Source organism: Ananas comosus, linkage group 10 (assembly GCF_001540865.1).
Source record: "Ananas comosus cultivar F153 linkage group 10, ASM154086v1, whole genome shotgun sequence".
Taxonomy (NCBI): domain Eukaryota; kingdom Viridiplantae; phylum Streptophyta; class Magnoliopsida; order Poales; family Bromeliaceae; genus Ananas; species Ananas comosus.
The window spans coordinates 3651424-3678238 of NC_033630.1; the positions used below are offsets into that span (position 1 = coordinate 3651424).

General features: G+C 34.5%; 4 protein-coding genes across 6 annotated transcripts in view; all 4 read right to left on the reverse strand.

Moving 5' to 3' along the window:
* Positions 1–855, reverse strand: part of LOC109716640 (lecithin-cholesterol acyltransferase-like 4) — a 2208-nt gene extending 1353 nt beyond the window's left edge. The window contains exon 1 of the mRNA XM_020242179.1: positions 848–855. Within this exon, the coding sequence (XP_020097768.1) occupies positions 848–855 (8 nt within the window). The remainder of the gene's footprint in view (positions 1–847) is intronic.
* On the reverse strand, positions 2701–10832 carry LOC109715989 (polyubiquitin-like). Of its 2 annotated transcripts, XM_020241254.1 has the most exons (4): positions 10762–10832; positions 7370–8312; positions 6769–7199; positions 2701–3525 (listed from the first exon to the last, which is right to left on the reverse strand). In XM_020241254.1, exons 2-4 carry the CDS (start codon positions 8310–8312, stop codon positions 2836–2838), a joined length of 2064 nt encoding a protein of 687 aa, XP_020096843.1. In that variant the 5' UTR covers positions 10762–10832; the 3' UTR covers positions 2701–2835. The 2 variants fall into 2 exon arrangements, with proteins under 2 accessions (XP_020096843.1, XP_020096842.1); XM_020241253.1 differs by lacking the exons at positions 6769–7199; positions 7370–8312; positions 10762–10832 and adding an exon at positions 4640–4721.
* Positions 13684–16349, reverse strand: LOC109715987 (cytochrome P450 71A1-like). The gene is made up of 2 exons (XM_020241250.1): positions 15273–16349; positions 13684–14453 (listed from the first exon to the last, which is right to left on the reverse strand). Exons 1-2 carry the CDS (start codon positions 16326–16328, stop codon positions 13842–13844), a joined length of 1668 nt encoding a protein of 555 aa, XP_020096839.1. The 5' UTR covers positions 16329–16349; the 3' UTR covers positions 13684–13841.
* On the reverse strand, positions 16928–20588 carry LOC109715988 (rhomboid-like protein 11, chloroplastic; the record flags this gene model as incomplete). 2 transcript variants are annotated; one of them, XM_020241251.1, is given in 7 exon segments in its annotated part: positions 16928–17559; positions 18255–18317; positions 18399–18565; positions 18652–18692; positions 18908–18993; positions 19324–19448; positions 20472–20588. In XM_020241251.1, coding segments are annotated over 7 exon segments (797 nt in total), but the record flags the coding sequence as incomplete, so codon positions are not given.

Here is a 26815-nt window from a genome sequence, read left to right on the forward strand (position 1 = left end):
CATAATTTAAACTTTAAATTTTAATTTCAAATAAAAATAGTTAAAGATCAATCTATTAAAAAATAGCATTTCTATCCATCTATAAATTCAATCCTATTATAATCAATTTGTTAAAAAATATCTCAAATAAAAACAAACAATTATGATTAAATTGTTATTATTTAACATTCATATTCATCTATTTTATATTGAAATTAAAATTTAAAGTTTAAATTATGAATTAAATTTAATTTTTGATATCAAATTTGAATTAATAATTTTTTTTTATTTCAGTGGATCAAAATTAAATTTTAAATTTTAAAATAAATATAAATTAAATTTTGATGCTTTTAGTTTAAAACACATATTTAAATTTGATTCATCATCAAAAATCAGAAAATATATAAAAATATTCGATGTATATAAAAAAAAAACAGGATATTATAAATATTTTCTAATAAATATAACATATTAATTTATAAATATAATTTTTATTGTAAAGTTTTGGATATATATAATTACAAATTTATATTAATTTGAAATAAATTATAATAATTATTACGTGCATTTGTACATACATTTAACTAGTAATTTTTTTGCATAATTCAATCCAATCTACTCCAAGTGCATGAGGCATAAAATCTTCAATATTTGCTGATTATTTTTGGTTGGTTGGGATAGGTTCAGCCATCAACTCTTTTTTATTTTTATTTCTTTATTATTTTCCTAAGATTTCTCTTTCAATTAAATATAATCCATACATTATCAAAAGGGCCCATAATATTTAGAGTTAACCAGTTAACCATCTATACCTATTAACATTATTTCCCCTAATCTTACCACGTGGCAGCCTATCTTTCACCCTCACTTGCCCATCTTTTGAACCTAANCAATTCACAACTCACCATGTATTAGCTTGATCTCTGTTTATATAAAGAGGTCTTTTGTAATTTATCAAATCAGAAAGAAATATATTTTCTTCTCCGATTATTTTTTGTTTCAATAATCAATCTATTAAATCTCTACTATATATAAAAATACCCTACAAATGGTTATGATCAATTTGTTAAAAAAATATTTCAAATAAAAATAGTTAAAGATCAATCTATTAAAAAATAGCATTTCTATCCATCTATAAATTCAATCCTATTATAATCAATTTGTTAAAAAAAATATCTCAAATAAGAACAGTTATGATCAATCTATTAAAAAATAGCATTTCTATCCATCTATAAATTCAATCCTACGAACGATTATAATCAATTTGTTAAAAAATATCTCAAATAAACATAAATGGTTATCATCAAATTGTTATAAAATAACATTTCTATTCATCTATTTTAGATTAAAATTAAAAATTGAGTTTAAATTATCAATTAAATTTAATTTTTGATATCAAATTTGAATTAACAATTAATTTTTTTATTACAGTGGATTAAAATTAAATTTTAAATTTTAAAGTAAATGTGAATTAAATTTTGATGCTTTTAGTTTAAAATACATATTTAAATTTGATTGATAAAAAATTTAAAAGTATATAAAAATATTCAATGTACATAAAAAAAGAACACTATAAAATATTGTAAATATTTTCTAATAAAATATAACATATTAATTTATAAATATAATTTTTATTATAAAATTTTGGATATATATAATGTACAAATTTATATTGATTTGAAATAAATTATAATAATTATTACGTACATTTGTACGCACACTCAACTAGTATATATATATATATAAAGGAGAGAGAGAGAGAGTCCGGTTGTTATACTACAGGTAGTACGAAGGCCTGCGTACTACCAAATTGTTTTTAATAATGCAGTGTCTAAATTGATGGTCGGTTTCGTTAGACTTGATCTACACTATTGAAAGTATTTTAAAATTAGATTTTATAATTTTTCAACATCAATTATCTATCCAACGAGTAGTTTAAAAATAAATAATTGAAAATAAAAATCTTATAAAAAATAATGATAACATATTTAAATTTAAGNCAAAAGGGCCCATAATATTTAGAGTTAACCAGTTAACCATCTATACCTATTAACATTATTTCCCCTAATCTTACCACGTGGCAGCCTATCTTTCACCCTCACTTGCCCATCTTTTGAACCTAATCTTACCACGTCCACGTGGCAGCCTATCTTTCACCCTCACTTGCCCATCTTTTGAACCAAATGGCTAAGCGGTCTCTTCGGCTTTCCTTCCCTGTAACATCTATCTCTTCGGCTTCCCGTCTTATTAATTTTTTTTCATAACGTATGTCTCTTCGTCTAGTGAGTCGAACTCTAAACCTAGCCTCGAACCTTTCACTCTCGATGTCGACCGCTCATATTTGTAATGTATAGGACTGCCGAAAAAAGGTTGAAGGCGTTATAATATGATATTTCACGAAAGCATCGGTGTTAGTAGAGAATGCTCTAAATGAGGATACAAAGGGGTCCGATTTTTATGTAACACATTTTTTTCTCCTATAATTTTTTTTATCTTTCGTTATTTTTTATTAAATTATAATTTTATTCTAAAAGTTTTAAAATATTTTTTATATTATTAAATTTAATCAAATATGATTATATCCGCCGCATCGCACGGGTTACTATACTAGTGGGTACATAATATCAAATGAAAAGGAAAAAAAAAGGAATACTCCAAGAAGAACCATAGATTAAATCTAAAAACTAACATATTCTCAAAAAATGCAAAATAAAACAGTGTCTTCCTCCACAACCTAACTCAAAACTAAAAACAGAATACCTTTCAAAAGATTTTAAAAAAAAAACCTGAAAAAAAAAAAATAGAAGCGTTACGGGCTTCAACACCAAAACAACGTCTAAAAAGAAAGAAATACTTTCAGTAACCGCCGCGAAGACGAAGCACGAGATGAAGGGTGGATTCCTTTTGAATATTGTAGTCCGATAAGCACCGATCATCCTCCAATTGCTTCCCTGCGAAGATCAGCCGCTGCTGGTCAGGAGGGATGCCCTCCTTGTCCTGGATCTTCGACTTCACATTGGCAACGGTGTCGGAGCTCTCGACCTCGAGAGTGATGGTCTTTCCGGTGAGGGTCTTCACGAAGATCTGCATGCCGCCCCTAAGGCGGAGCACCAGGTGGAGCGTCGACTCCTTCTGGACATTGTAGTCGGCCAGAGTCTGGCCGTCCTCGAGCTGCTTGCCAGCGAAGATGAGCCGCTGCTGGTCAGGAGGGATGCCCTCCTTGTCCTGGATCTTCGACTTCACGTTGGCAACGGTATCAGAGCTCTCGACCTCGAGAGTGATGGTCTTGCCGGTGAGGGTCTTCACGAAGATCTGCATGCCGCCCCTGAGGCGCAGTACCAGGTAGAGCGTCGCCTCCTTCTGGATGTTGTAGTCGGCCAGAGTTAGGTCGTCGTCGAGCTGCTTGCCACCGAAGACGAGCCTCTGCTGGTCAGGAGCAACGTCCACCGAGCCCTGGAGCTTCGACTTCACGTTGGCAATTGTATCGGAGCTCTCGACCTCCAGAGTGATGGACATGCCGGTGAGGGTCTTCACAAAAATCCGCATCTGCTGTAGCCAAAATATAACTTTGGGTCAATTAATATCGTTCAAATTGCAATAAGCAGGATGTAAGCTATATATCATGAACATCAAAATAAGAACTTGACAGTAGACAAAATTATATATATCTAGATTTTATTAACCGGCTCCATAGATACTGCGAGTTTTTCAGATAAGTATGACCATCCATTTATCTCGGGATAGAATAAAATCTACAAATATTTTTGAAAAATAGGGACTCAAAACTATGATCAATAAATTAATAATCTTTTTTTTCCCCCCTTTTTTTTTGCACAATCAAATTGATGTAGTTCTTTGCTAGGACTGTGTCTGTCTATGGATAATTGATGTTTTCTTTTATTTTAGTTGTTTTTTTTTTTTCTAAAGAAGATATGTGTTTATGAAAAAGAAGATCATTTCTATATGAGTACGAGTTACTTATTGAATCAGGAGTTCATAACGGAATTAATCAAAGGTTTCAACACGTATGTTGCGAGTTTACTTACCATAACAAGTGCATTAAGCACAAATATTACAAGCTTTTTTGCATCATAAAATAAACCCTAGATTAGATCGACGAAACTAATCAACTACAAAAAAGCGTAAATCCTAGGGACACCCAAAAAAAAAAAAAAAACATCATCTAACAACTACATAAATTGGACAGTAAATGTTAAATGCAAACATTACAAGCCTTTATATCAAATAATCAAATAAAACCTAGATTAGATCAACAAAACTAATCGATCACAAAAGTGAACAAGAACAATCGTAGATCCTAGAAACACAAAAAAAAAACAACAAAAAAAAAACAAACCCTAGAAAAAAAAATAGCATCGTCGAACAACTTCATCAATTGGACATTAAACACAAACATTACAAGCTTTAGCACCATCAAATGAATCCTACACTAGATTGGATCAACGAAACTAATCAATTACAAAAGTGAATAAGAGCAATCGTAGATCCTAAGAGCACCAAAAAAAAAAAAAAAGAGGAAACAGTAGCATCATCGAATAACTACATGAATTAAACATTAAGCACAAACATTACATGCTTAGCATCATCAAATAAACCCTACATTGGATCAACGAAAACAGGAGAAAGAAAAGAGTATAACCTTTGAAAATCGGAGCACGGGACGAGAATCGAATCGAAAGATCGAAAGAGAGAATCGCGCAGAGGGTAGAGAGCGAGATCGCAAAATCGCGGATAAAGTAGAGAGCGTGGTGTGCTTTAAAGGCGACGCGGCTCTACTTATAGGGAGAGAGAGAGGGGTATTTTCGTAATTCTGCAGGAATATGATAGGGATGGATTTGATTCGGGTTCGTGTTAAGGATATTTTTTTAGGTTTTTATTTCAGATTCACAAAATTTCATGATTTTTTAGTTAAAAAAATTAATAAGATAAATAAAAAATAAGGGCCTTTAGATGAGTCGAGTGTAAAATATGTGCCGATCTTTAAGATTTATCTATAATGAAAATGAAAAATTATATTAAAAATAAAGCTAATCAAACCAACTCATAATTTTTGTTTAAAATAAATAAATAAATAAATAAATTGAGATCATATTTGATTCTGTTTATATTTTTTGTGATTTATTTTTGATTGAAATAACGCTGTACAGTACAGTTCGACCATTGAGATTGATTATATGGAATTTTACAAGATAAACACCACCCAATACTTACAGGATAAAGTGTAGAGTGATATGAAGCGCAGGAGATTAGATTATAGATTAAAAAAAAAAAAAAACAGAAGATTTTGAAATTAAATATAGATTAGGATTAAGAATTTAGGCTATTATCGAAAATAGATGTATAGAATTTAGAAATGCTTCAGGATCTTCCGAGTAATTATCAAGTTTGTGTAGACTATCGACCCGTTTGGCCTAGATTTTGAAATTTAAAATTTAAAATTTGAAGTTTAAAGATTTGAAATTTGCAATTTGAAAAAATTTAAAATTTTTAAAATTTTAAGTTTAAATTTCAAATTCTTAAATTTCAAATTTTAAAATTTATCTTAAATTTGAAATTTGAAATTTAAAGTTTTGAAATTTAGTATCTAAATTTTAAATTTTGAAATATAAAATTAAAAAGTTAAATTTTAAAATTAAAATTTGAACTTAAAATTTGAAATTTGAATCTAAAATCAAAGCAAAAATTTAAAGTTTAAGCCCAAAATCAGAATAAAATTTCAAAAAGCAGGTATTTACTGCATCTGATTTTGGACCTCAAAAATCAGAAAGCTGATTCTAAAAATCAGAATAAGATTTTTAAGAACGTGGTTGCCAAATGCTCGACTGAGCTAAAAATTACTTTTGGGTCCAAAATCACTTCTCAAAAGCTAGGCCAAACACCCACTATAGATTTGAGATTCCATAACTCTTTTTAATTAATTTTTAGTTTTGATCTGCTTTATATTTTAACAATCAGAAGAATATAAATACACTTTCACATACAAATTTGTAGTATGACTACCTCTTATAGTGCAGCAATACATTAGGAGGTTTCGCTTAGATTCAATTTGAATTTTATGTTAAGACCCAGTCCAAATAAACGATGGTTTGTGTTTTCAAAACTTTGTTGAACAAATTTAAAATTTGAGAATGCAACCGAATCTACTGATTAACTGGGTTGGGTGGTAACAGAGTTCAAAATTTCAGATTGAACTAAAGAAAAGTTGCAACTTTGATTGAAGAAATGTCATGGTAAATTACATTTGGCATGTCGCATCAGAATACAGCAACAAGCATAAGCTCGCTCTGAGGGCATGTTTCGGCATGATTCTGCTTCTTCTAACAGCAACAGCAAACTGGTAGACGTAAATAAAAAGAAAAATCTCAAGTTTCTGCTGCGAGTGGAAGCAAATATACAATACCGTGCTTCAAAGACAGAAGCTCCAATTTGATTTCCTTCAATTTTGCCATAATAAAAGGCTGTTGGAAATACAACTGTAGTGTTTCTTTTTATCTAGCAGCACTACTCAGACAGATTTTCATCTTATACAGCAAGTCAAACAGGCCCATCATAACCAGCAACCATGTCAACTAATACCATGAATACTCGCATTGGAATCGAGGACAAAAAAGTAGAAACAGCATCCAACAAGATCTGATTACCAGTACAGTCCCGTTCTTTATAAAAGAAAAGAAAAGAAACAACGAAAGGGCACTAGATCTTTGACTGCAACAGAAATTAAGAATGTGACAACTGTTTTCACCGATTCAATCCGCAACATCAGAGTGCACTGCTGCCATGAAGACGGAGGACGAGGTGAACGGTGGACTCCTTTTGCATGTTGTAGTCCGATAAAATGCGCTTGTCCTCCAACTGCTTCCCCGCAAAGATGATCCTCTGATGATCGGGTCTGATACCCAGCCGATCCTGAATCTTGGCTTTCAAATTCGCTACGGTATCTGACTCCTCGACCTCTAGGGCGACCGTCCTCCCTGCTAGAGTCTTCACGAAAATCTGCATCCCGCCTCGGAGGCGGAGAACGAGGTGAAGGGTAGACTCCTTCTGCACATTGTAATCCCTGAGAGTGCGATTATCCTCCAACTGCTTACCAGCAAAGATGAGCCTCTGTTGGTCGTGGGGAATGCCCTCCTTATCCTGGATCTTAGCCTTCACATTTTCAATCGTGTCGGAGCTCTCAACCTCAAGAGTAATAGTCTTGCCTGTTGGAGTATTCACATATAGTGGTAGATTAGTAACTAATGTTAGAGTAGCATATATTAACAAATCGGAATTCACATGTTCGGCATTTTGGTGACAAGTCAATTTCACAAATAATAACAAATAAGTATACTCAATTCCTCTCTCAGTGCTTTCCTAGATGCAACATTACCAGTAAGAGTCTTCACAAATATCTGCATGCCACCCCTGAGACGGAGGGTGAGGTGGAGCGTCGCCAACTTCTGGACGTTGCAGTCAGACAGTGTGCGCTCATCGTCAAGTTGTTTGCCCCCAAAGATGAGCCTTTGCTGATCGGTGGGGATGCCCTCCTTATCCTGGATTTTAGCCTTAACGTCGGCGATGGTGTCGGAGCTCTCGACCTCAAGAGTGATGGTCTTAGCAGTGAGGCCCATCACGAAGATCTGCATACCACCCCTGAGGAGGAGGACGAGGCGGAGCGTTGACTCCTTCTGGATGTTGTAGTCAGACAGAGCGCGCTCGTCATCGAGTTCTTTGCCAGCGAAGATGAGCTTTTGCTCCTTAGTGAAGATGCCCTTCGTATCCGTGATCTTAGCCTTCACGTAGGCGACAGTGTCAGAGCTCTCGACCTCAAGAGTGATGGTCTCACCAGTGAGGGTCTCCACGAAGATCTGCATGCCGCCCCTGAGGCGGAGGACGAGGTGGAGCGTCGACTCCTTCTGGACGTTGTAGTCAGACAAAGTGCGCTCGTCATCGAGCTGTTTGCCACCAAAGATGAGCCTTTGCTGATGATCCGAAGGAATGCCCTCCTTATCCTGGATCTTGGCCTTAACATTGGCAATGGTGTCAGAGTTGTCGACCTCAAGAGTAATAGTCTTGCCAGTGAGGGTCTTCACAAAGATCTGCATGCCGCCCCTGAGACGGAGGACAAGGTGAAGCGTGGACTCCTTCTGTACATTGTAATCGGAAAGTGTGCGCTCGTCCCTGAGTTGTTTGCCTGCGAAGACAAGCCTTTGCTGATTGCGGAGGATGCCCTCCTTGTCCTGGATCTTGGCCTTAACATTGGCAATGGTGTCAGAGTTCTCGACCTCGAGAGTGATGGTCTTGCCAGTGAGAGTCTTCACAAATATCTGCATCTATTACCCAGAACAAATTACATGTCAGCAGTGTTGTACCAACTACTGAGTGCATTAAAAACTTATAAAAGGCAACAAACAAATTCTAACTACAGTTAAAGTGAAACTGACATTATTGGAAATGCTGATTACTCATTGAGCTATATTTTACACCATAAGCAGCGGTGTAATCCTTTCAAAAAATGAATGGAAAAACTAAATCCTGAACCGCCTATGAGAAGCAAGATCTAAAACTCTATGGTAGTAGGTGCTTAAAAGATCCGGGGCACAGTAGAAGGGAAACATACCCAAGAAAGCACGAGCATATTAATGCATATATATATATATATATATATATATATATATATATATATATATATAATATGGCTACTGGGCTAGTAGGAGCACAGCAGCTCTTGTGCTCCTAACTTTCTAATGAGTGGTTAGGATGCTAGGAGCACAAAGGCCTGCTGTGCTCACAGTAGCCTACTCATATATCTATATATATATATATATATGTGTGTGTGTGTGTGTGTGTGTGTGTGTGTGTGTACAATTCAAAATAAAGCCAACTAGGCAACATACTTTCATTAAGTTTTCTTTCTATTTACCCACTTCAAAGCATTATTCACATAATTCTAAACTATCGGCAGCAAATATAAATGTCATTTCCTCTCTCCCCCTCATCCTTGTTCAACCACCTCTATCTATCGGAATATGTTCAACATAAATTGATAAATACTTGCATATGTCTCTGTCACCCTAGATTGAATAAGATGCAAACTTACCCAATTCAAAACAAATTGACCACTAAGATTCATGTGCAATTGCACCTGACCATTTGCTAGCTATTGTTTGTACTTACGAAGTGCATATACAGTGTTCTCTCTTTCACTTCTATTCCTATCTTACCAAGCCATTATAACTTTTATTCAATCCATTCTCTTTCTTTCCCATTTGAATCGAGAAATAGTATTCTCAATCTCTTTGGATTCAAAATGAGTTTCGAGACTATTTACTAATCAGTATATAAGTAACTAATTCCTCCACATTCTGCATCCTACATTCATTAAACTTTTCCTATGCACAATTCCATGTGATTGTTTGCCAAGGATTAGATCAGAAGAGGATCTGTAAACAACACAGCTGCTTACTGGGAGGAAGAGATAGAGATGTCCAAAAAACCACAAGAATATTTCTTCTTGTTTCCAAGATAAGGCATAGTTACCTACGTGCTTCTTTTAGCTCAAGAAAATCATGAGCCAATTGAATAATTACAGAACTAACAATTGTACAATTGATCTCCAATCTTTATGTGATTTTCACTTTAGTATCTACCTCTTAATAGTTGCAATTGGATCCCTAAAGTCCCTTAGTTGTTTCAATCAAGTCCCTTGCATCAAAAGGCTCATGAAAACAGACGGAAAATGCCACATGGCCAAATCAGGTCTAGTGCCAATGTGGCAATTTCCTTCTGAATGAATGGGCTTTCTGGCGAAAGAAACTTAATTGAGATAATCAATAGGCATCATGGACACAATTGAAAAAATAATAAAGTTTGGAAGCAGAGTGAAAACTCACATAAAGGTTGGGACCAAGGGGAAGAATTAAGGCAACAATAAAGCAAGAAGAATTCAAGAGATAGCTCAACAGTTTTCTTTTGTTCAAATGATCCAATCTCACATAATAGGATAAAAGGAAGCATAAACTCCAAGCTATTCAAGCTTTGAGTATGTGAAAATAAAGCAAGAAACAACATTCTGTTGAACGAACACCACCACATTCTAGATATTCTAAAACAGAGCAAGCACAACTCAGAACAACAATCACACATCCTATAAACCCTGTATCAGATCAAACAAACCATTAAAGCAAGAATATTACAATAATACAGCAAGATGAGCAAAGAAGAACACTTAAAACAAATTTCACGAAGTAATAGAGCAAAACTCTCCACCGTTCAGAAGACTTTTAAGTTCTATTACAATAAACGATAAATTTTAAACTCCAAACTTGTATAGTTATAATAGTTAAGCACAGCATTCTTTTGAAAGAACACATTAGTATGGACAACTCTAAAACTCGAGCAAGTGCATATTGAATCAATGATCGCACATTATACAAACCCTAGATCGGATCAAAGAGAGCATTATTATTTGAAAGGTCAAAAAACAACTAAATTAGATTATGTAAATAAACAAGAATGATACAAAAACAAAGAAAATTGAACAAGGATGATCAATTAACAAAGTTTTCGCGAACAATCTATACAATTCTAAAACCAGTCCAAGTAAACCCTAGATCAGACCGAGAAAACCACTGAATCGTACAAATAACAAGAACAATATGTTGATTAGATGATCGCGGAAGCTCTAATCCAACAATGTCATAAAAAAACACGCATAAATTTGGAGAATTAGACGAAGTTAGAACGAGGTAGCAATCTAAGGATTAGGGTAAGATCTAATACCTTCAGACAATCTCATCAGCAAACAGCTCGATGAGAGAGATCGTAGAGCGAGCGATCGATGAGAGAGAGAGAGAGAGAGAGAGAGAGAGAGAGAGAGAGAGGAGTGAGATGGGTTTTGGAAGGGGTTGAAATGGGACATATTTATAGGGAGAGAGGGGTAGGGGGCGATGCTTTAATTTTCGTGCAAATTTTAGAGTACATAATTCGCCACCTCCATCACACGGAGAAAATGGCTCTACATTAAACTACACCACCATTTTAAGGGAGGGCCATACAAAATATTCAAAAAGAATGTTGGACGCGCCCAGTGTACAATAAACTAATTTTAAAAAATATATAAAAAATAAATTTTCGTAATAAAGCCACGTCACCATTTAAGGAAGGAACCCATGGAAACATGCAAAATATTCAAAAAGAACGTTAGATGCGTCCAGTGCACTATAAACCAACTCTAAAGAATATATAAAAAATAATTTTTCGTAATATAATAAATTATTTAAATATTTTATACTATATATATATATATATATATATATATATATATATATATATATATATATAAAGTCGGCTGGAATACTATCAATAGCATCAAGAATTTGGTGCTATCGAATTTTCCACCATTAGATTTAATCATTTAATTATTTTTACCCATTAAATTATACTATTCAACCAACCAACACAAACCAACCACCCACTCAACTCTAGGGCCCACATCATTCTAACTGCACATTTCTCAATAGCTTGGTACTATTAATACTATTCTAGTCTAATTTTAATATATATATATATTATATATATATATATATATATATATAAAATTTTACGGTATTAATCATCATATATGGCGTATGGAGTTTTAATATACACTAGGTGCAATGAAAATTTTTTCCTCAAAAAAATTTTCTAGCTAAGTGGCTGAGGGCTTGATGGTTGGTACGAGGTCCCAAGTTCGAATTCTAATTGATTTATATTTCTAACTAAGTTTATTTCTAATAAAATAACGAAACGGATAACATGCTACCTATCTCTCAGACAAAAAAAAAAAAAAAAAAAAAATCTCTCTCTATACTTTTTTCCACTATAGAGAGTTGGCTCATGTCAACAATTACGAAGTGACACATGTCCCCTTCAATTCTCCTACTTCAACTTTTGCACACACCAAGATTTAGGGCTTTTTTTGCAAATAGCCCCTTACAATTTTTTTTTTTAAATTGGCCCTGTCAAAAATTTATTTACAAAAATGGCCCTGGCCCCGCACGCAAGCGCCACGTCAGCGCCATGCGGGGCGGGCTGGGCAGATGGTTAAGTTGAACACGATGAACCATTCCCGTGTTCAATACAAAGTTTTTGTATTGGACACGGTGAATGATTGCCGTGTCCAATACAAAATAGCAAGACCGAATATTTGTATTGGACACGTGAACCATTCATCGTGTCCAATACAAATAATTGGACACGGTGAATGGTTCACCGTGTCTAATACAAATACCCCTCAACTTAGCCATTGTTGGGGTATTTGTATTGGACACGGTGAACCATTCACCGTGTCCAATACAAAAATCTTGTATGAACACGGTGAATGGTTCACGTGTTCAACTTAAATATCTGGGCCCGCCCTGCCGCGTGGCGCTGACGTGGCGCTGGCGTGGCAGGGGCAGGGCCATTTTTGCAAATAATTTTTGGACGAGACTATTTTTGCAAATAAAATTTATCAGGGGCCTATTCGCAAAAAAAGCCCCCGGATTTATTAAAATATAACATTCACTAAATATAATTTTAATTATTAAAATTTTAAAATTAAATTATAATTTAATAGATGTGATCTACATCATATAAAAAGTCTTATATTTTAAATTTCAATAAAAAAATTTTACCAGTGCTAGAAGATATATGTACAAACACAGTGCATGAAATAATTTCCCCTCTCAACTTACTCCTCAAATATAAAAATTGTCTACACTTAGTCTATAAATATTATACACACCTACTATTATTTTTAATAATTCACATTATAAAAAGATAATATAATTAAATAAATGTGATCTATATTATATAGAAAATTTATATTTAAAAGGTATCAAGGTTTAAATTTTTATATTGAGGATTTTAAAATTTTATAATATTTATTAAAATTTATAGAATTGTAAAATATTTAAATTGACTAAAATACTACCTACCCGCCGCAAAGCGCGGTTCCTACACTAGTTTACACTATTTTGGAGGTTGAGTTTGTTTATAGTAGATACAATAGCAAAAAGTGCTAAATGCACCAAATTCCACTCAAAGATTACATTTAGGGTGCGTTTGGTTCGCGCTATCTTTTAAAGATTCCTAGTAATCCAATGGGAATAAAAAAATATGACGGTGTTTGGCTAAACGCACTAAGTAATCTAGTTGGTAATATTGGATTCACTTGGGAATAAGATTCACCCCAAAGTACTAATCTCATTTCCTTGAGGGAGGGTGGGTATCCTCATATTAATGGATTGGGGTAATCATAATATGTCTAATCTCTTTCTTTCTTCCTACCCGCCAGCTAATTGATATTATTTTTCTGTACACTCTAACCTTATATCTCTCTCTAAACTTATTTTTCTCTCTAAAATTTGACCTTTTTGTTTCTCTCTAAACTAAGCTTTCTCTCTCTCTCTCTTTCTAAAATTTCAACTCTCTCACTCCCTTTAATTTCGACTATATTTTTCTTTCTATTTTTTTAATTATGCTCTCTCTCTAACTTATACTCTCTTTCCCTTTTTTCTAAAAAGAATGTTGAAACTTTTAGTAACATTATCTAAAATTAATTTAATTAATTAATTAATTAATTGTATATTTTTGCAATATTAAATAACATGGCTAATTAATATTACCGTGCGAACCAAACACAGGAATTCCACATTCTTAGTAATAGGATGAATAAGAATAAGATTCTTAAATATCTTTTATTCCTAGTAATCTTTCATAATGCGAACCAAACGCACCCTTAAAGCATACAAATTTATTCAAAATCTTTTATTACTTAGTGACCACATGAATCTCCTCACAAGGGCGAAATTTACACTATAAAATCAGAAGGTAATAGTTTAAGAACACCAAAGTTTAGCCACAAGAACAAGGCGAGATTTCAAGTGCACTGTGATCCCGTTTAGTTCACTACAATCCATCTTCTCCTCCTTAATCCTCCCAGGCAACTCCCAGTCAAAGCGATGCACGAGATTGGCGAGCGCGAGTTCGGCCGTCGGCATCGCGAAATTAATCCCGGGGCAACCCCTCCGGCCTGCACCGAAAGGTATGAATTGAAAATCTTGTCCCCTGTAATCGATCAAGCTGTCCAGAAACCTCTCGGGCGAGAACTCCTCAGGCCTCTCCCAAGATTCGGGATCCCTTCCGATAGCCCAAGCATTGATTATAACTCTCGTCTTTGCGGGGATATGGTAGCCCATTAGATTGGTATCTTCGATCGATTCGCGCGGAACGAGCAGTGGGAAAGGAGGGTGCAATCTCAAGGTCTCCTTGATCACGGCTTTCAAGTAGGCCATGTTGTTTAAGTCTTCCTCTAGCACCATTCTATCGGTTCCTACGACACTTCTTACTTCGTCTTGTAGTTTCTTCATCTTTTCTGGATGGTTGATGAGCTCTGTCATCGCCCATTCGATCGTCGTGTACGTAGTATCAGTTCCTGCTGCAAACATGTCCTGCCCACATAAATAGCATATTTGTTATTAAAGTTATACCACTATCATAGGATTTTGTTTAATTTTGCTAGAGCTTATGTAATTAAAATTGTTATTTCAATAGTAGCACTATATCCAATAGGACATAGGCTTGGACTTGGGATAATTCCTCAAGACAATTGGTTTGATTGTCATGCCCCGGGACCTACCACTTTCGTCGGATTCGGGCGCGTCGATAGACCGCCGAACGGACAGAATTTTTTCTGTACGCCCAAGGCGTCGCAAATAGTACGAATCAAGTGGTTCCAATTAGAAACAGAATTTATATACCAAATGCATAAGAAAGGTATCAGAAATAAAATGCTAAGATATAATAGAGCTAAACTCTTAACCGACTTAAGTATTTTAGGTGGTGACAAGGCTCAGGAGGTTAAAAGAGTTAAGCGTATTAGGACGGGAGCAATTCTAGAATGGATAACTTTGGGAAGTTGGGGCGTCACATTGATGCAGTGTAAAGATAATATTTTTTCTCATTTTAATTAAATGAATGAAAGATTCTATCAAACACATCAATCATTGCATCAAATTCATTAGTCTTAACTACTTTTACCTAATAAAATTAAAACAATTTGCAGCTAATAATAACTAATAAAACCGTTAAAATAAACTTTAACTTAACTAACGATAATAAACTTAAATTAAAAAAAAATTAGACGCTGCAAGGGTGGGTCAAAGTGATATGAACTAAAGTTAAGAGCCGAACTCAAAACATTTAATAGTTGAGGGGGCTCCTTGCATTTTTGCCTACGTTTGGTGGTTGAAATGTTGTTGGCTACGTACCAAAATAATCGCCTTGACGCTATCCTGGCCGAGTGGGACCCCCAGTTCCTTATCCTCTTTCTCCACCGCAAGCAACACGTCGACGAGATCACGACCGTCCATTTTTCGATCATCATCATCGCCACCACCCCAACCATCATTGCAATCACGGCCGTCCATCTCATCACCCCACCTCCCCTCTCTACGGTGATCCTCCAACACCCTCTCCAGAAACCCATCCAGCGCCCGCGCGGTGGTCCCCACCCTCCGATCCAGCCCTCTCCACCACCGTTCGATCCACCCAACCCCGGCCACGAACTCCCCGATCTGAACCGTCCCCAGCAGCCGCACGAACTCGGCGAGCGCCTCCCGCACGGCGCCGGCTCCTCCCTCGGCGTCGGCGCCGCCCCCGTACTTGCGCCCGAACGCCGCCCTACACACGATGTCGTTGGTGAGCCTCACCACCAACTCGCTCACGTTGAACTCGGCGCCGAGTTCGGCGAGCCGGGCGATTTCGCGCACCATGAGCGCCGACTCCTCCTCGCGCACGGGGCGGAGCGAGCGCACGCGCCTGAGGCTGAGCAAGTGGAGCACGCACGTGCGGCGCACCTGCCTCCAATACTCGCCGTAGGGCGCGAAGGCCACGTCGCGCGCGCCGTACATCAGTTCGTGGGCCATGCGCGAGCTGGGCCGGCCCGAGAAGGAGGCGTCGTGGGCCTTGGTGACTTGCTGGGCCCAATGGGCCGAGGAGATTACTACGGTGGGGACCCGGCCCATGTGGAGGAGCATTATTGGGCCGTGGTCTTGGGCCAGGGCCCACAACGACCGGTGCGGCAGCGGGCCGAGCCGGTGGAGGTGGCCGAGCACCGGGAGCCGCCCCGGCGGCGAGGGGAGTTTCGCGCGATCAGTTTCGTTGTCGCCTCCGCAGCCGCCGCCGCCGCCGCCGCGGCGATTGTAAAGCACCATAAAAATGAAAAAAGAGGTGAGAGTTAAGAAAATGAAATTATAAGGATTGGCGTGAAAATTGTAGTTGTGTTGGTGGAGCCATGCGAGAAGCTGAGCAAATGGAGGAGTCATTTTTGTTTAAGCTTTTTTTTGGACTCTGGAGAGGGAGTGGTGTGTAACGTGTGTTTAAGTAAGGTTCCTCGGTGTCGGTGGGGTTATTTACTAATATGTCCCTAGGAAAATCTAGAAAGGGTTATTTACTAATATGTCCCTAGGAAAATCTAGAAATAAGGTTGTGTGTTATTATACTCTAGGCATTGACGAAACAAAACGAGTGGCTGTCGCTTGCTTTTGTCACTTAACAAAAATTGCACATTTTTTTCCTTTTCGGTGTTTTTTAATTTAGTCGCAGATGAATGAGAAACTTTGAGATAACTCAATTTTGATAATAATCTAGGAAATATAAATAAAAATTCTAATATTTTGCGCATAAAAACTGAGAAAAACCTTAACGTTCCAAAGTTCTAACCAAATATCTGAATTTTGCTTCTTTCTTCTTTCTTTTTTTTTTTTTTTTACAATCTTTATTTTTCTGGTTAATTTCTATCACAGGTTGGGCAAAACATTAACCCTAAAAAATTTAACCTAACCATCACATAGCGATCACAAAACAGTTGACGATCTGCTACTTATGCCGATTATGCGAGCATTTCCGTACAATTCTATCACAATTTCAATTGGAAAATTTTGATTATTCATTTAACACCGCCGAACTTGAAATCACTTTCAGAACAAATCACTCACGAAATCGTTTACTGATGATACAAGCAACCCAAAATCGATACAGACTTCCAGACTTCCAAACATCAAAAAAAAAACAAAAAAAATCCTTAATCTTAACAGCACTTGTCTGTATCAATTTGACTCCGCATAGTTTATACTATGTACAGAAAATATCCTTACTTTTTCATCTATCCTTTTTCTCCCTCAATTACATCTCCTCGACGGTATCGGTGTGCTGGAACACCGAAAAGGGTGAGAGCAAGAAGTGTGGGAGGAACTAGGAGTGTTGAATCTTGATTCTGGGCCGCATGCGTTTATGCACAGAAGCGTGTTTGTATCGCACGATGTTCTCGAGGTCGGAGAGTAGTAACGGAACACCGAATCAAGTTCTTTTGTCCTTTGCTTTCGAGGCCTTGGAATCCGAGCCGGGCGGGTGAGAAGGGATCCGGCTGATTAGAAGCACTAAAGCGGCGCCGATCAGAGCACCAGAGAGGTGCGCGATGTGATTAACGGTTTGGAACGAAGACCCCGTCGCCAATGGACCAGCTAACCCTGCTGAAGCTTGTGCCGCCTCCATCACCTGCAGTAAACAAAAATATTAACTCATCACAGTGCCCATTCAAGTTGAGCCATTCGTAATATGCAATGATCCCTAATTGCCGCAAAGAAGCTATACTATGTACAATCATCAAAAACACCAAAATCACGGATTCTATTATGGGGATAGATGTTTTTTTTTTTTTTTTTTTTTTTTGAGAGAGATAGGTAGCACGCTACCCACTTCGTTTATTTCATTTAGAAATAAACTTAGCTAGAAATGTAAATCAACTAGGATTCGAACTTGGGTCTCGGATACCAACCACCAAGCCCTTTACCACTTACTCTAGGGACGGTCGGTATTATGGGGGTAGATGTTGTAATCAGGTTTAGGTTTATATATACTTAGATGCCACAACTAACAAGATGAACATGAAAACTTAATTCCAAACAGCAAAATAGTTGGAGTAACCGGTGAATTTTGATTCCTACAACCATCCGAAGTGCACTGAAATTTATACATGTTCCATTCTAAGTATCAAATACACCACAAATTAAAGAACAACACATCCAAAGTCAAGAAACACTATTTAAAACAAATAAATTCCAAAAAAAAAAAACAATCTTCCTACTTCATAGCTCAAGTACGTCACGATATCCACAAATTTATGATTAAAAATTGATCTCATCATGGAAAGTAACGATTCATTTAGATTGACCGGAAATTTGACAAGTTACCTTATCAATAACAAACTGACCAAGAATGAGAACCTCAATAATCTTCCTCCAGTCCCAGGACATCTGCCGCATAGTTTAAGGCAAACGTTCAATTAAGTAGTTCTAGCATGCAACTTTTACATCTACAAGTAGAAAAATAGTTACCTTCACAAGAATACTTATTGCGAAAAGACCAAAGACAGCACCGGATGCTCCAACTGACACGGCAGATCTTGGGAGTATTAACCATGAAACCAAGTTCGCGCCAGCACCGGTCAGGATGTAAGAGATCCACAATGCAAGATTACCCTCCTCCTCCTCAACAAGCTTTCCTGTTTATAAATGAGATTAGCATGTATCACTTATCAAGTTGTGACCATTAATTGTATCTTATTTGTCACAAAATAGGAGCTCTTACCAAAGATGTACAAAAAGAATAGATTGCTGGAAAGATGGTTCCTGCAANAAAAAAAAAATCAAGATATTTACATATACCCCTGCAAAATTATCTATTTTACGGGAACATCCCTGCAATATCTGAATATTCGCCCTCCAAAGCTTAATATGTTACTTACATACCAACACAATGATCATAACAGGCATTTCCGTTCTAAATAAGAGAAAAAAAATATAAAAATAACTTTGGTGCATGGAAAGAATAAAAGAGACCGAACCAATTAGCATGGCAGAATGTTGCAGTGATAAACTGGTACCAAAGAGGCCAAGAATGGTACAGATACAGCATTTTCACCTGATGAACCTGGAAAAATAACATGAAACACATTAAGTTTCTTCTAGGAAGAAATTTAAGCATACTAAGCAAGCACATAAGTGGAACATAAGCCAGAACTTGGCGCATATTTAAGAGCATGAGCTAATAAGTCAGCCGAGAAATGCATGTAAGAAATTATAGTACACTTTGAGCTGCTACTGCATTCAGTAAGACTAAGATTCAGTTACAGTTTTTAATCTCAAATTGGCAACATATAGCAAACAGGTTTATTCTTCCCTCCGACTACTAGTATTTGACATAGCATGTTATGGTATACTACGACATTCTCATTCGTCCTTGAATTAGAAATATAAGTACCTGAAACAAGTGATCAGCAACATAAATACCGAGATTAAGGAGAAGTATCCAAAATATGCCATTGGCACGCTTGGTTTGTGCCCTCCTATCTTCAGGCTTTGCAAGCTCCAAATCCGATGTTAAATCTAACAGATACAAAATTCCCTCTTGAAATTAAGTACACTTAAATAAAAATAAATACAAACTAAACCTCTTCATAATTTTTTTTTTTAGAAAAGTGCTTACTTTCTTACATCAATAAAAACAGGCAACAGCTTTTTCAGAAGTACATGAAACGACTCGTACTCTCTCCTAACTAGAACAAAAGAACAGAAAAGCAACTGAGAATCTACTTTTACAGATCACTATAGAAAATAGTGATTATGCAGCTAACTTTTATGGGCATTTCAAAAACAAGCATGTTCTACAATATCTATTCTTTAGAAGAAATTCTAGTCCAGTAAACCATTAGAAAACCACCTCTTGTGTAATCTATTTGAATAACATGAAATTATGGTCAAGTTGCCAAAACATCAGTTTGGACTTGTTTGGACATCAGAAAAAGTTATCTGATGATAACTTCTATATAACACAGATTTTCTTTCTAATTGTAAACTAGGAGACCGATTTTATTCAGTTTCAAGGTCTGGATCCTCATAATCAAGTTTTAGGACAATACATTCCATTTACAAGGTAATTTGTTATATTCCAATGAAAATTATGTAAACAATTTACATACTGATAATAAATAATAAAACCCAACACATATCGATGCGCAAGATCATAAATACAAATAAAAATGTATTGAGACTCCTCAAATATAGGCCATTATGAAATAGAACCGTGAACTTTAAATGTTTATTATTTTTTTCAGTTTCTATAGTAACTTAAGTTAAAAAATTTACTATTAACAGTTAATTGATCCAGTTTTATTCCATATAAAATTGTCTAAACTATTAAATTTGATGTAATTATCAACCAATTTAATAAAATTCCGCTATAATTACTCCCAAATTCATAAAAGGTTTGTTCCCCCCCAAAATGAGTCGATATTGAGGTAAGTTCCATGAATTTTCACCAAAATAATCCGAAAAACGAATCCAAACCCATCCAAAAAGCAAACAACAAAATCCAAACAAACAAGCAGAATCTGTAAAGCGGCGAAGGACCTGATCCTCCCACGCCGCAACGGAAGCGGCCGCGGCGGACGACAAGGAGGGGAATATTCCGGCGAGCGGCGGGGATTCTCCGGCGAGGGGCGGCGATCGCCGGAGGCACCGGAGGGCACCACGTGTCCACCGCCGCCGCCGCTCGGAGNGAAGCCGCGCGACGGACGATGTTTTTTTCCTCTCTTTCTTCTTCGTTTTTGGTCGTTTTTTTTTTTTTTTTTTTTTTTTTTCTTTTTTTTTTTTTTTTCTTTTTTCGCACTATCTCTCTCTCCTACTTGGTGGCGGGGTTTTGGATTTTGGGGGAGAGGGTTTTATGCGCGGGGGCGTGGTGGGCCCCACTGTTTTTTTTTTTTTAATACTGTCTTTTTTATTTTCTTTTTGAAAAAAACGCAAAATGTTTATGTTCATATTTTTAAATTTATATAAAAAATAATAATATTTAGAAGACAAGCCGTGTGGTCGCATACCTAAAATAATATTATTTTTAGTTTTAAAATTATATTTTAAAAATAAAATAAATTATTTTATTTTTGAAATATGTAGTCCTATCGAATCATGAAAGATTTTAAAGACTAAAATTGATGACAATTTTATAAAAAAAATGCTAGTTATAAACAAAATGTTATTCTGGTGAAATAATAGATGACAACTTTTTTTTTTAAGTTCTACAAGAGAAAAAAATTTTCTAAATTTTTATTTTTTATTGTCAAGAAATACTCTGAATATACGAATTGTGAATAATCCACCATTCTCATGTACACTATTTTACATGAAATTTTTATTTAAAAAAGAAAGAGTCGGCAATACCAAATGAGGGAAAAAGCGCATAGACACATATCTAAGCTTTACATTTTTTTCAAATGACTTCTTAAACTTTTAATTTTGGTAACTATATGTTCTAAAACTTTATTAAATATTATACTAATTGGCCCTTTCCCCCAAAGGAAATTACTAATTATATAACCATTTTGATAGTATTTCTTACAAATAATTTTATTACGCTTCATAATAAAAAAGGAAAAAAAAATCTATTTCTTCTGTTTTCGCACATAAAAATATAGTATAAGAATTAAAGAATAAGCAGAATCCATTTTCTATTTTAACTATTTTTATTCAAGTATTAGAACAATAAGATAGGTCCTTGTATTATATTTTGAAGTTTTATAAGATCATATGTAAGATATTTGTCGAGAATAAGTGTTTAATTAGTATATTCACTTGAAAACAGAATTTATTGAACTATTCGATAAAGTTTAGGATGTTAAATTTGAAAGTTTAGAAACCTATTTATTAAAACTTCAAAATTTAGGAGGTATTTGTGCATAGTTCCCAAATAAAAATGATGGTTTCTAACCTAAACCAAATCCAAAAAAAAAAAAAAAGAAAAGTAAAAAATATTTGGAATGGGGCTCAATTGTGCAAGCGATTCTAAACGTGTGATTTAGGTTGGAGAGGAGATTCTTTGGGTGAGGAGAGGGGAAATTAAGGTGCTCACTCACTTTTAGGTTGAGTATTATTTAAAGTGTGGGAATTATATTATTAAAAGATACATATAAACAACAAAATTTGTTCGCTTTATCTAGAAATAAACATAACTTAAAATATAAAATAATTAGGTTTCAAATTTGAAATATCTGGTACCATTAAACTGTTTGTCATTTGTACTAGAAATGGTCGATAACGTTGTTGTTCTTGTTCTGATGTAAAGCATAGTTATTTTGTTGGAAGTGAGGAGCGGAAGAGACAGACGTGAGGAATAAATAAATATGAATATTTGGAGACTACTTGAGTTCTACGTAGGCGAGTTTTTATATGACGTAAACTCGAGACGCCTTTATTTGGCAGAAAATAAAAATATAACAAAATCAAAAAAATTGGTATATAAGGAAGGTCAAAGGTGTGAAGCAATCTTAGAAACTATGTTAAAGAGCACAAATTCAATCCACATATTAAATGTGATAGATGGAGAAACCACTCGCATTATATACAGATTAAGATTCTAATTTTTATCAAATATGAGATTAACATTCTCAACAAATCATACTTATCTTCAATTCTATTTTTTTTTTTTAGTTTAGTTTCATGTTTAAATAGAGTAGACACAAAAATTTACTAATTTAGTTAACCTATGTGATCCATTGGGCCATGATTTTCAGCCTGGCCCAGAACTATTCACATTGAAAAGTTCTGTTTGCAACAAATTTTCCATTAAAAAAATAATGGTAAAAATGTACATAATTTTTTAGAAAAACTTTAAAAAGTACCCATGTGGTTTCGAATTTTCTCACTTTAGTGTCTTGTGGTTTAAGGTGTATCAATTTAATACTCTGTAGTTTTATTTTTCTCTTTTTATTATCCATTCCACTAATTTTTTTTCATTAAATTAGTGATAAAGTTAAAACTAAAAGATACTAAAGTAAATATTCGATAAATCTAGGTGGGGTACCTGAAGTTTTTTGTATATAATTTAACGAAATGTTAATAGAGGAACCGCCGAAAAGAGAATGATGAAACCACATGGTACTAACTTGATACACTTTAAACCACAGGGTACTAAAATGAGAAAGTGCGAAACCACATGGGTGGTAATTGAAGTTTGCCCTAATTTATTTGAATTATGAACCATTTTGAGTTCGTTATCTAATTTTTAAAAATTCTAATCTTACTGTACAATCTTTCAATTTGTTTGATTTGATTCAGTCAACGACACTTTTATTTAAAAATTTAAATCGCCGTTTATCTTTACAGATTTAATTAGTATACTCCATAAAATTCTCACAACTATAAATCTATTAGGGTGCGTTTGGTTCGCACTATGAAAAATTACTAGAAATAAAAAGATGTCTGAGAATCTTATTCCTATGCACCCTATTACTAAGAATGTGACATTTTTGTATTTGGTTCGCACCCTATTACTAAGAATGTGACATTTTTGTATTTGGTTCGCACAGTCATATTATTTAATTATGTTATTTAAGATTACAAAAAATATACAATTAATTTATATATTTATTTCTTTAATTAATTTTAGATAATGCTACCAAAAATTTCAACATCTTTTTAGAAAAAAGGGAGAGAGAACATAGGTTAGAAAGAGAGAACATAATTAAAGAAATAGGAAAAGAAATAAAGTCGAAATTAGAGGGAGTGAGAGAGTTGAGATTTTAGAAAAAGAGGGGAGAGAGAGCTTAGTTTAGAGAGAGAAAAAGAGTTGAAGTTTAGAGAGAGATATAAGATTAGATTGTAAAGAAAAATAATACTAACTAGCCAGTAGATAGAGAGAAAGAGAGAGATTAGACATATTATGATTATCCTAATCCATTAATATGAGGATACCCACCATTCTTCAAGGGAATGAGATTAGTATTTTGGGATGAATCTCATTTCTAAGTAAATCCAATATTACCAACTAGCTTACTTAATGCATTTAGCCAGACACCATAATATTTTTTTATTACTATTGGATTATACTAGGAATCTTAAAAGGATAGCGCGAACCAAACGCACCCTTAAAGTAATTATATCATATTTTGAAGTCAAAGTATTGTTGACTTACTCGAATCAAACAAATCGAAAGATTAGATAGTACAATTAAAATTTTAAAATTTTGGATAGCCGATTCAAAATGATTCATAGTTCAAATAAGTATTTACCAAAAAAAGAAAGTACCAATCCAATGAAAAATCATCATTTTAGTTAAAAGTATATTAGTATAATTCTTTATATAAAATTAGCATATTGTTTTTAATGCGACATCTAAAATAATAGAATTGGTTTTGTCACAAATCAGGTTTTTTCAAATTGACTATTGAGATCATAACGCATGCTTTTGAATGTTTGAACACAAACAAACTAGAAGTGTAGACGAACACTTCTTACACTGCACATTATATTCGATGATTAATGTTTTATAATTAAAGTATAATCAAATAAATATGATCTATAATAATTAAAAAGACTATAGAAAAAATTATATGCTTTGAGTAGTCCAAAAAATTAATGCAAGAAAAAAAATTTCATTATTCGATTTATGAGAAATTAGTGATCCAATTTATCCATACTATCCATACTATATGTAAAAGAGCAAATAAAAATTTTAGATATGTCAATTTTTTTTTTCCTGAAAATACTTCTTTATTCTTAAAATATATTTATATTTAAAATACCTTATAGATTTTTCAATACAATTTAAGTTTTTAAATAAATTTAAAATTTAAAATTTAAAACAAAATAAACTTTGAATAAATTAACTATAATTCTTACTACATTTCTACCAAATTAGATGATTATAATTATATAAAAATTATTTAATTCATCAAAATTAAGAAGTAATATTTTAAATTTTTTTTTTAATGCAAAGCGTCCGTTGCATGCGCACTTCTAATAGTGTAATTTTACATACATATGAAATTTCCAAATATCAAAGCATATTCAATGAGTTAAATTTTTTTTTCTTTGACAATTTTAGTGGTGAGGTGTATGAGGTGTAATTGTGCACCGGGTGCATTTAATAATTTCTCATTACCGTTCGTTCATGCTATAAACGATGCCCTTTTCCACGTTTCAACTCCCGAGCCGTTGCTTTACACGTTACCCTCTCCTCCTAACCCCCCTCCCCCGTGCGCTTCGCGTGATCGCGAGATGAAAAGACCGAAATACCCTCCCGTCCCGGGGGTGGGTCCCACCACGCGCCGCCTCCACATTACCCCGGCATTTCCATTTAATTACGGTCGTGCCCCCACGTGCTTCTCAACCGCGGGCGAGGGATTTTTTTTATTTTTTCGCATTTGGGTCTCTCAAAAAATTATTTTCGCAAATAGTCCCACCAAATTTATAATTATAATTTTAATCCTATCCCTGCAACACAGGTACCACATTAGCGCCACGTGAACAGAAAAGAGGGGGAATAAATTGAATACGATACGATGAATGATTCACCGTATTCAACATAACGTCCCTTTCTACCGAGCTTGCGTGATTTTGATATGGCGCCTGTATGGCGCGAATATGATTAAAATTATAATTATAAATTTGATGGGATTGTTTGTTAAAAGAAAAAAAATTAAGAGGGCCAAATGCTAAAACAACCCCACGGGCGATTCTGAAACTTGCCCCTCAACTTTAAATCGTTTTGATTAACACTCTTTTAATTTCTATTTTTTTTATTGGAGTTATTCTGATTATTATTTAAGTTAAAATTTTTATGACATTTATTGATTCAATTAGATAATATCAGTTAATTAATATGGTTGTACTTTTTCAAAAGTAGTTAAAAATTTTAAAATATTTAATAAATTTTTATTTTTTAGTTACAATCACTTAATTTTAAAGAAGTGAAATTTAAAAGGGTTAAATGCATTCATGTTCCTGCAAATATAGTAAATTACAAATATGTCCCTACAAAGTTCGACTTTTATATATTGTTTCTGAAAAATTCTAATATTTTTAAAAATATCCCTCTTGTTTGTTACCGTTATAGAACTGTTTATATTTTAAATAAAATATTAATTTTGTCATTACAAATATATTCCTCCAAAAGTCATAACAGTATAATATAAGAGGGACAAAAATGTCAAGTTATCTCATAAATTAACCAGAATTAAATATTTAACCTATGGCTAACTAAAATTTTCTAACGAATTCTAACGGTAGGAACATATCTGAAAATATTAGAATTTTTGCAGAGACAACATCGATCTAAAAATTGAACTATGTAGCAATATATTTGCAATTTACTATATTTGCAGAAACGTGCATGAAATTAACCCAATTTAAAAAGTGTCAATCCAAAGTAAAAAATAGTTTAGGGTGACTATCTCCGAAGGACCTATAGTTCGGGGGGTCTCCCAACATTTTTACCTAAAAAGAAGAAAGAAAATTTGCAAGCGAGATTCTTACTTCATTATCGTGAAAAATAATTCGAGTTAATAATTTTACAGCCGAAAAAATATTTTTTATCTCTTTTATTTTTAAAAAAAATATAATTTTTCTTTCAAATTTCACCTAAAAGTAGTTTTTCTAATTCTAAAAAATTATTTAAAAATAATTTTTTACGATTTTTCGAGGAATCAAACACCACCGCTACAGACCACGTGGATAGGGAGATAATTTTTTTTGTAGAATGTTAAAAATATGATTTAAATAATCAAATTTTAAGTGACGAAGCAAATGAAGAGCACAGAGATGCTTTGGAGAGCACACTAAAGCACTTAAGCTATTTGAAACTTCTGAATCGGGTTGGTACACCGTACACCGTAGACCACTCCTACATCCACCAATCGTGTACGTCCGATCCATCACGCACGGCTCTGGATACTCCATTGAATCCTATATGCCTCCCCCAT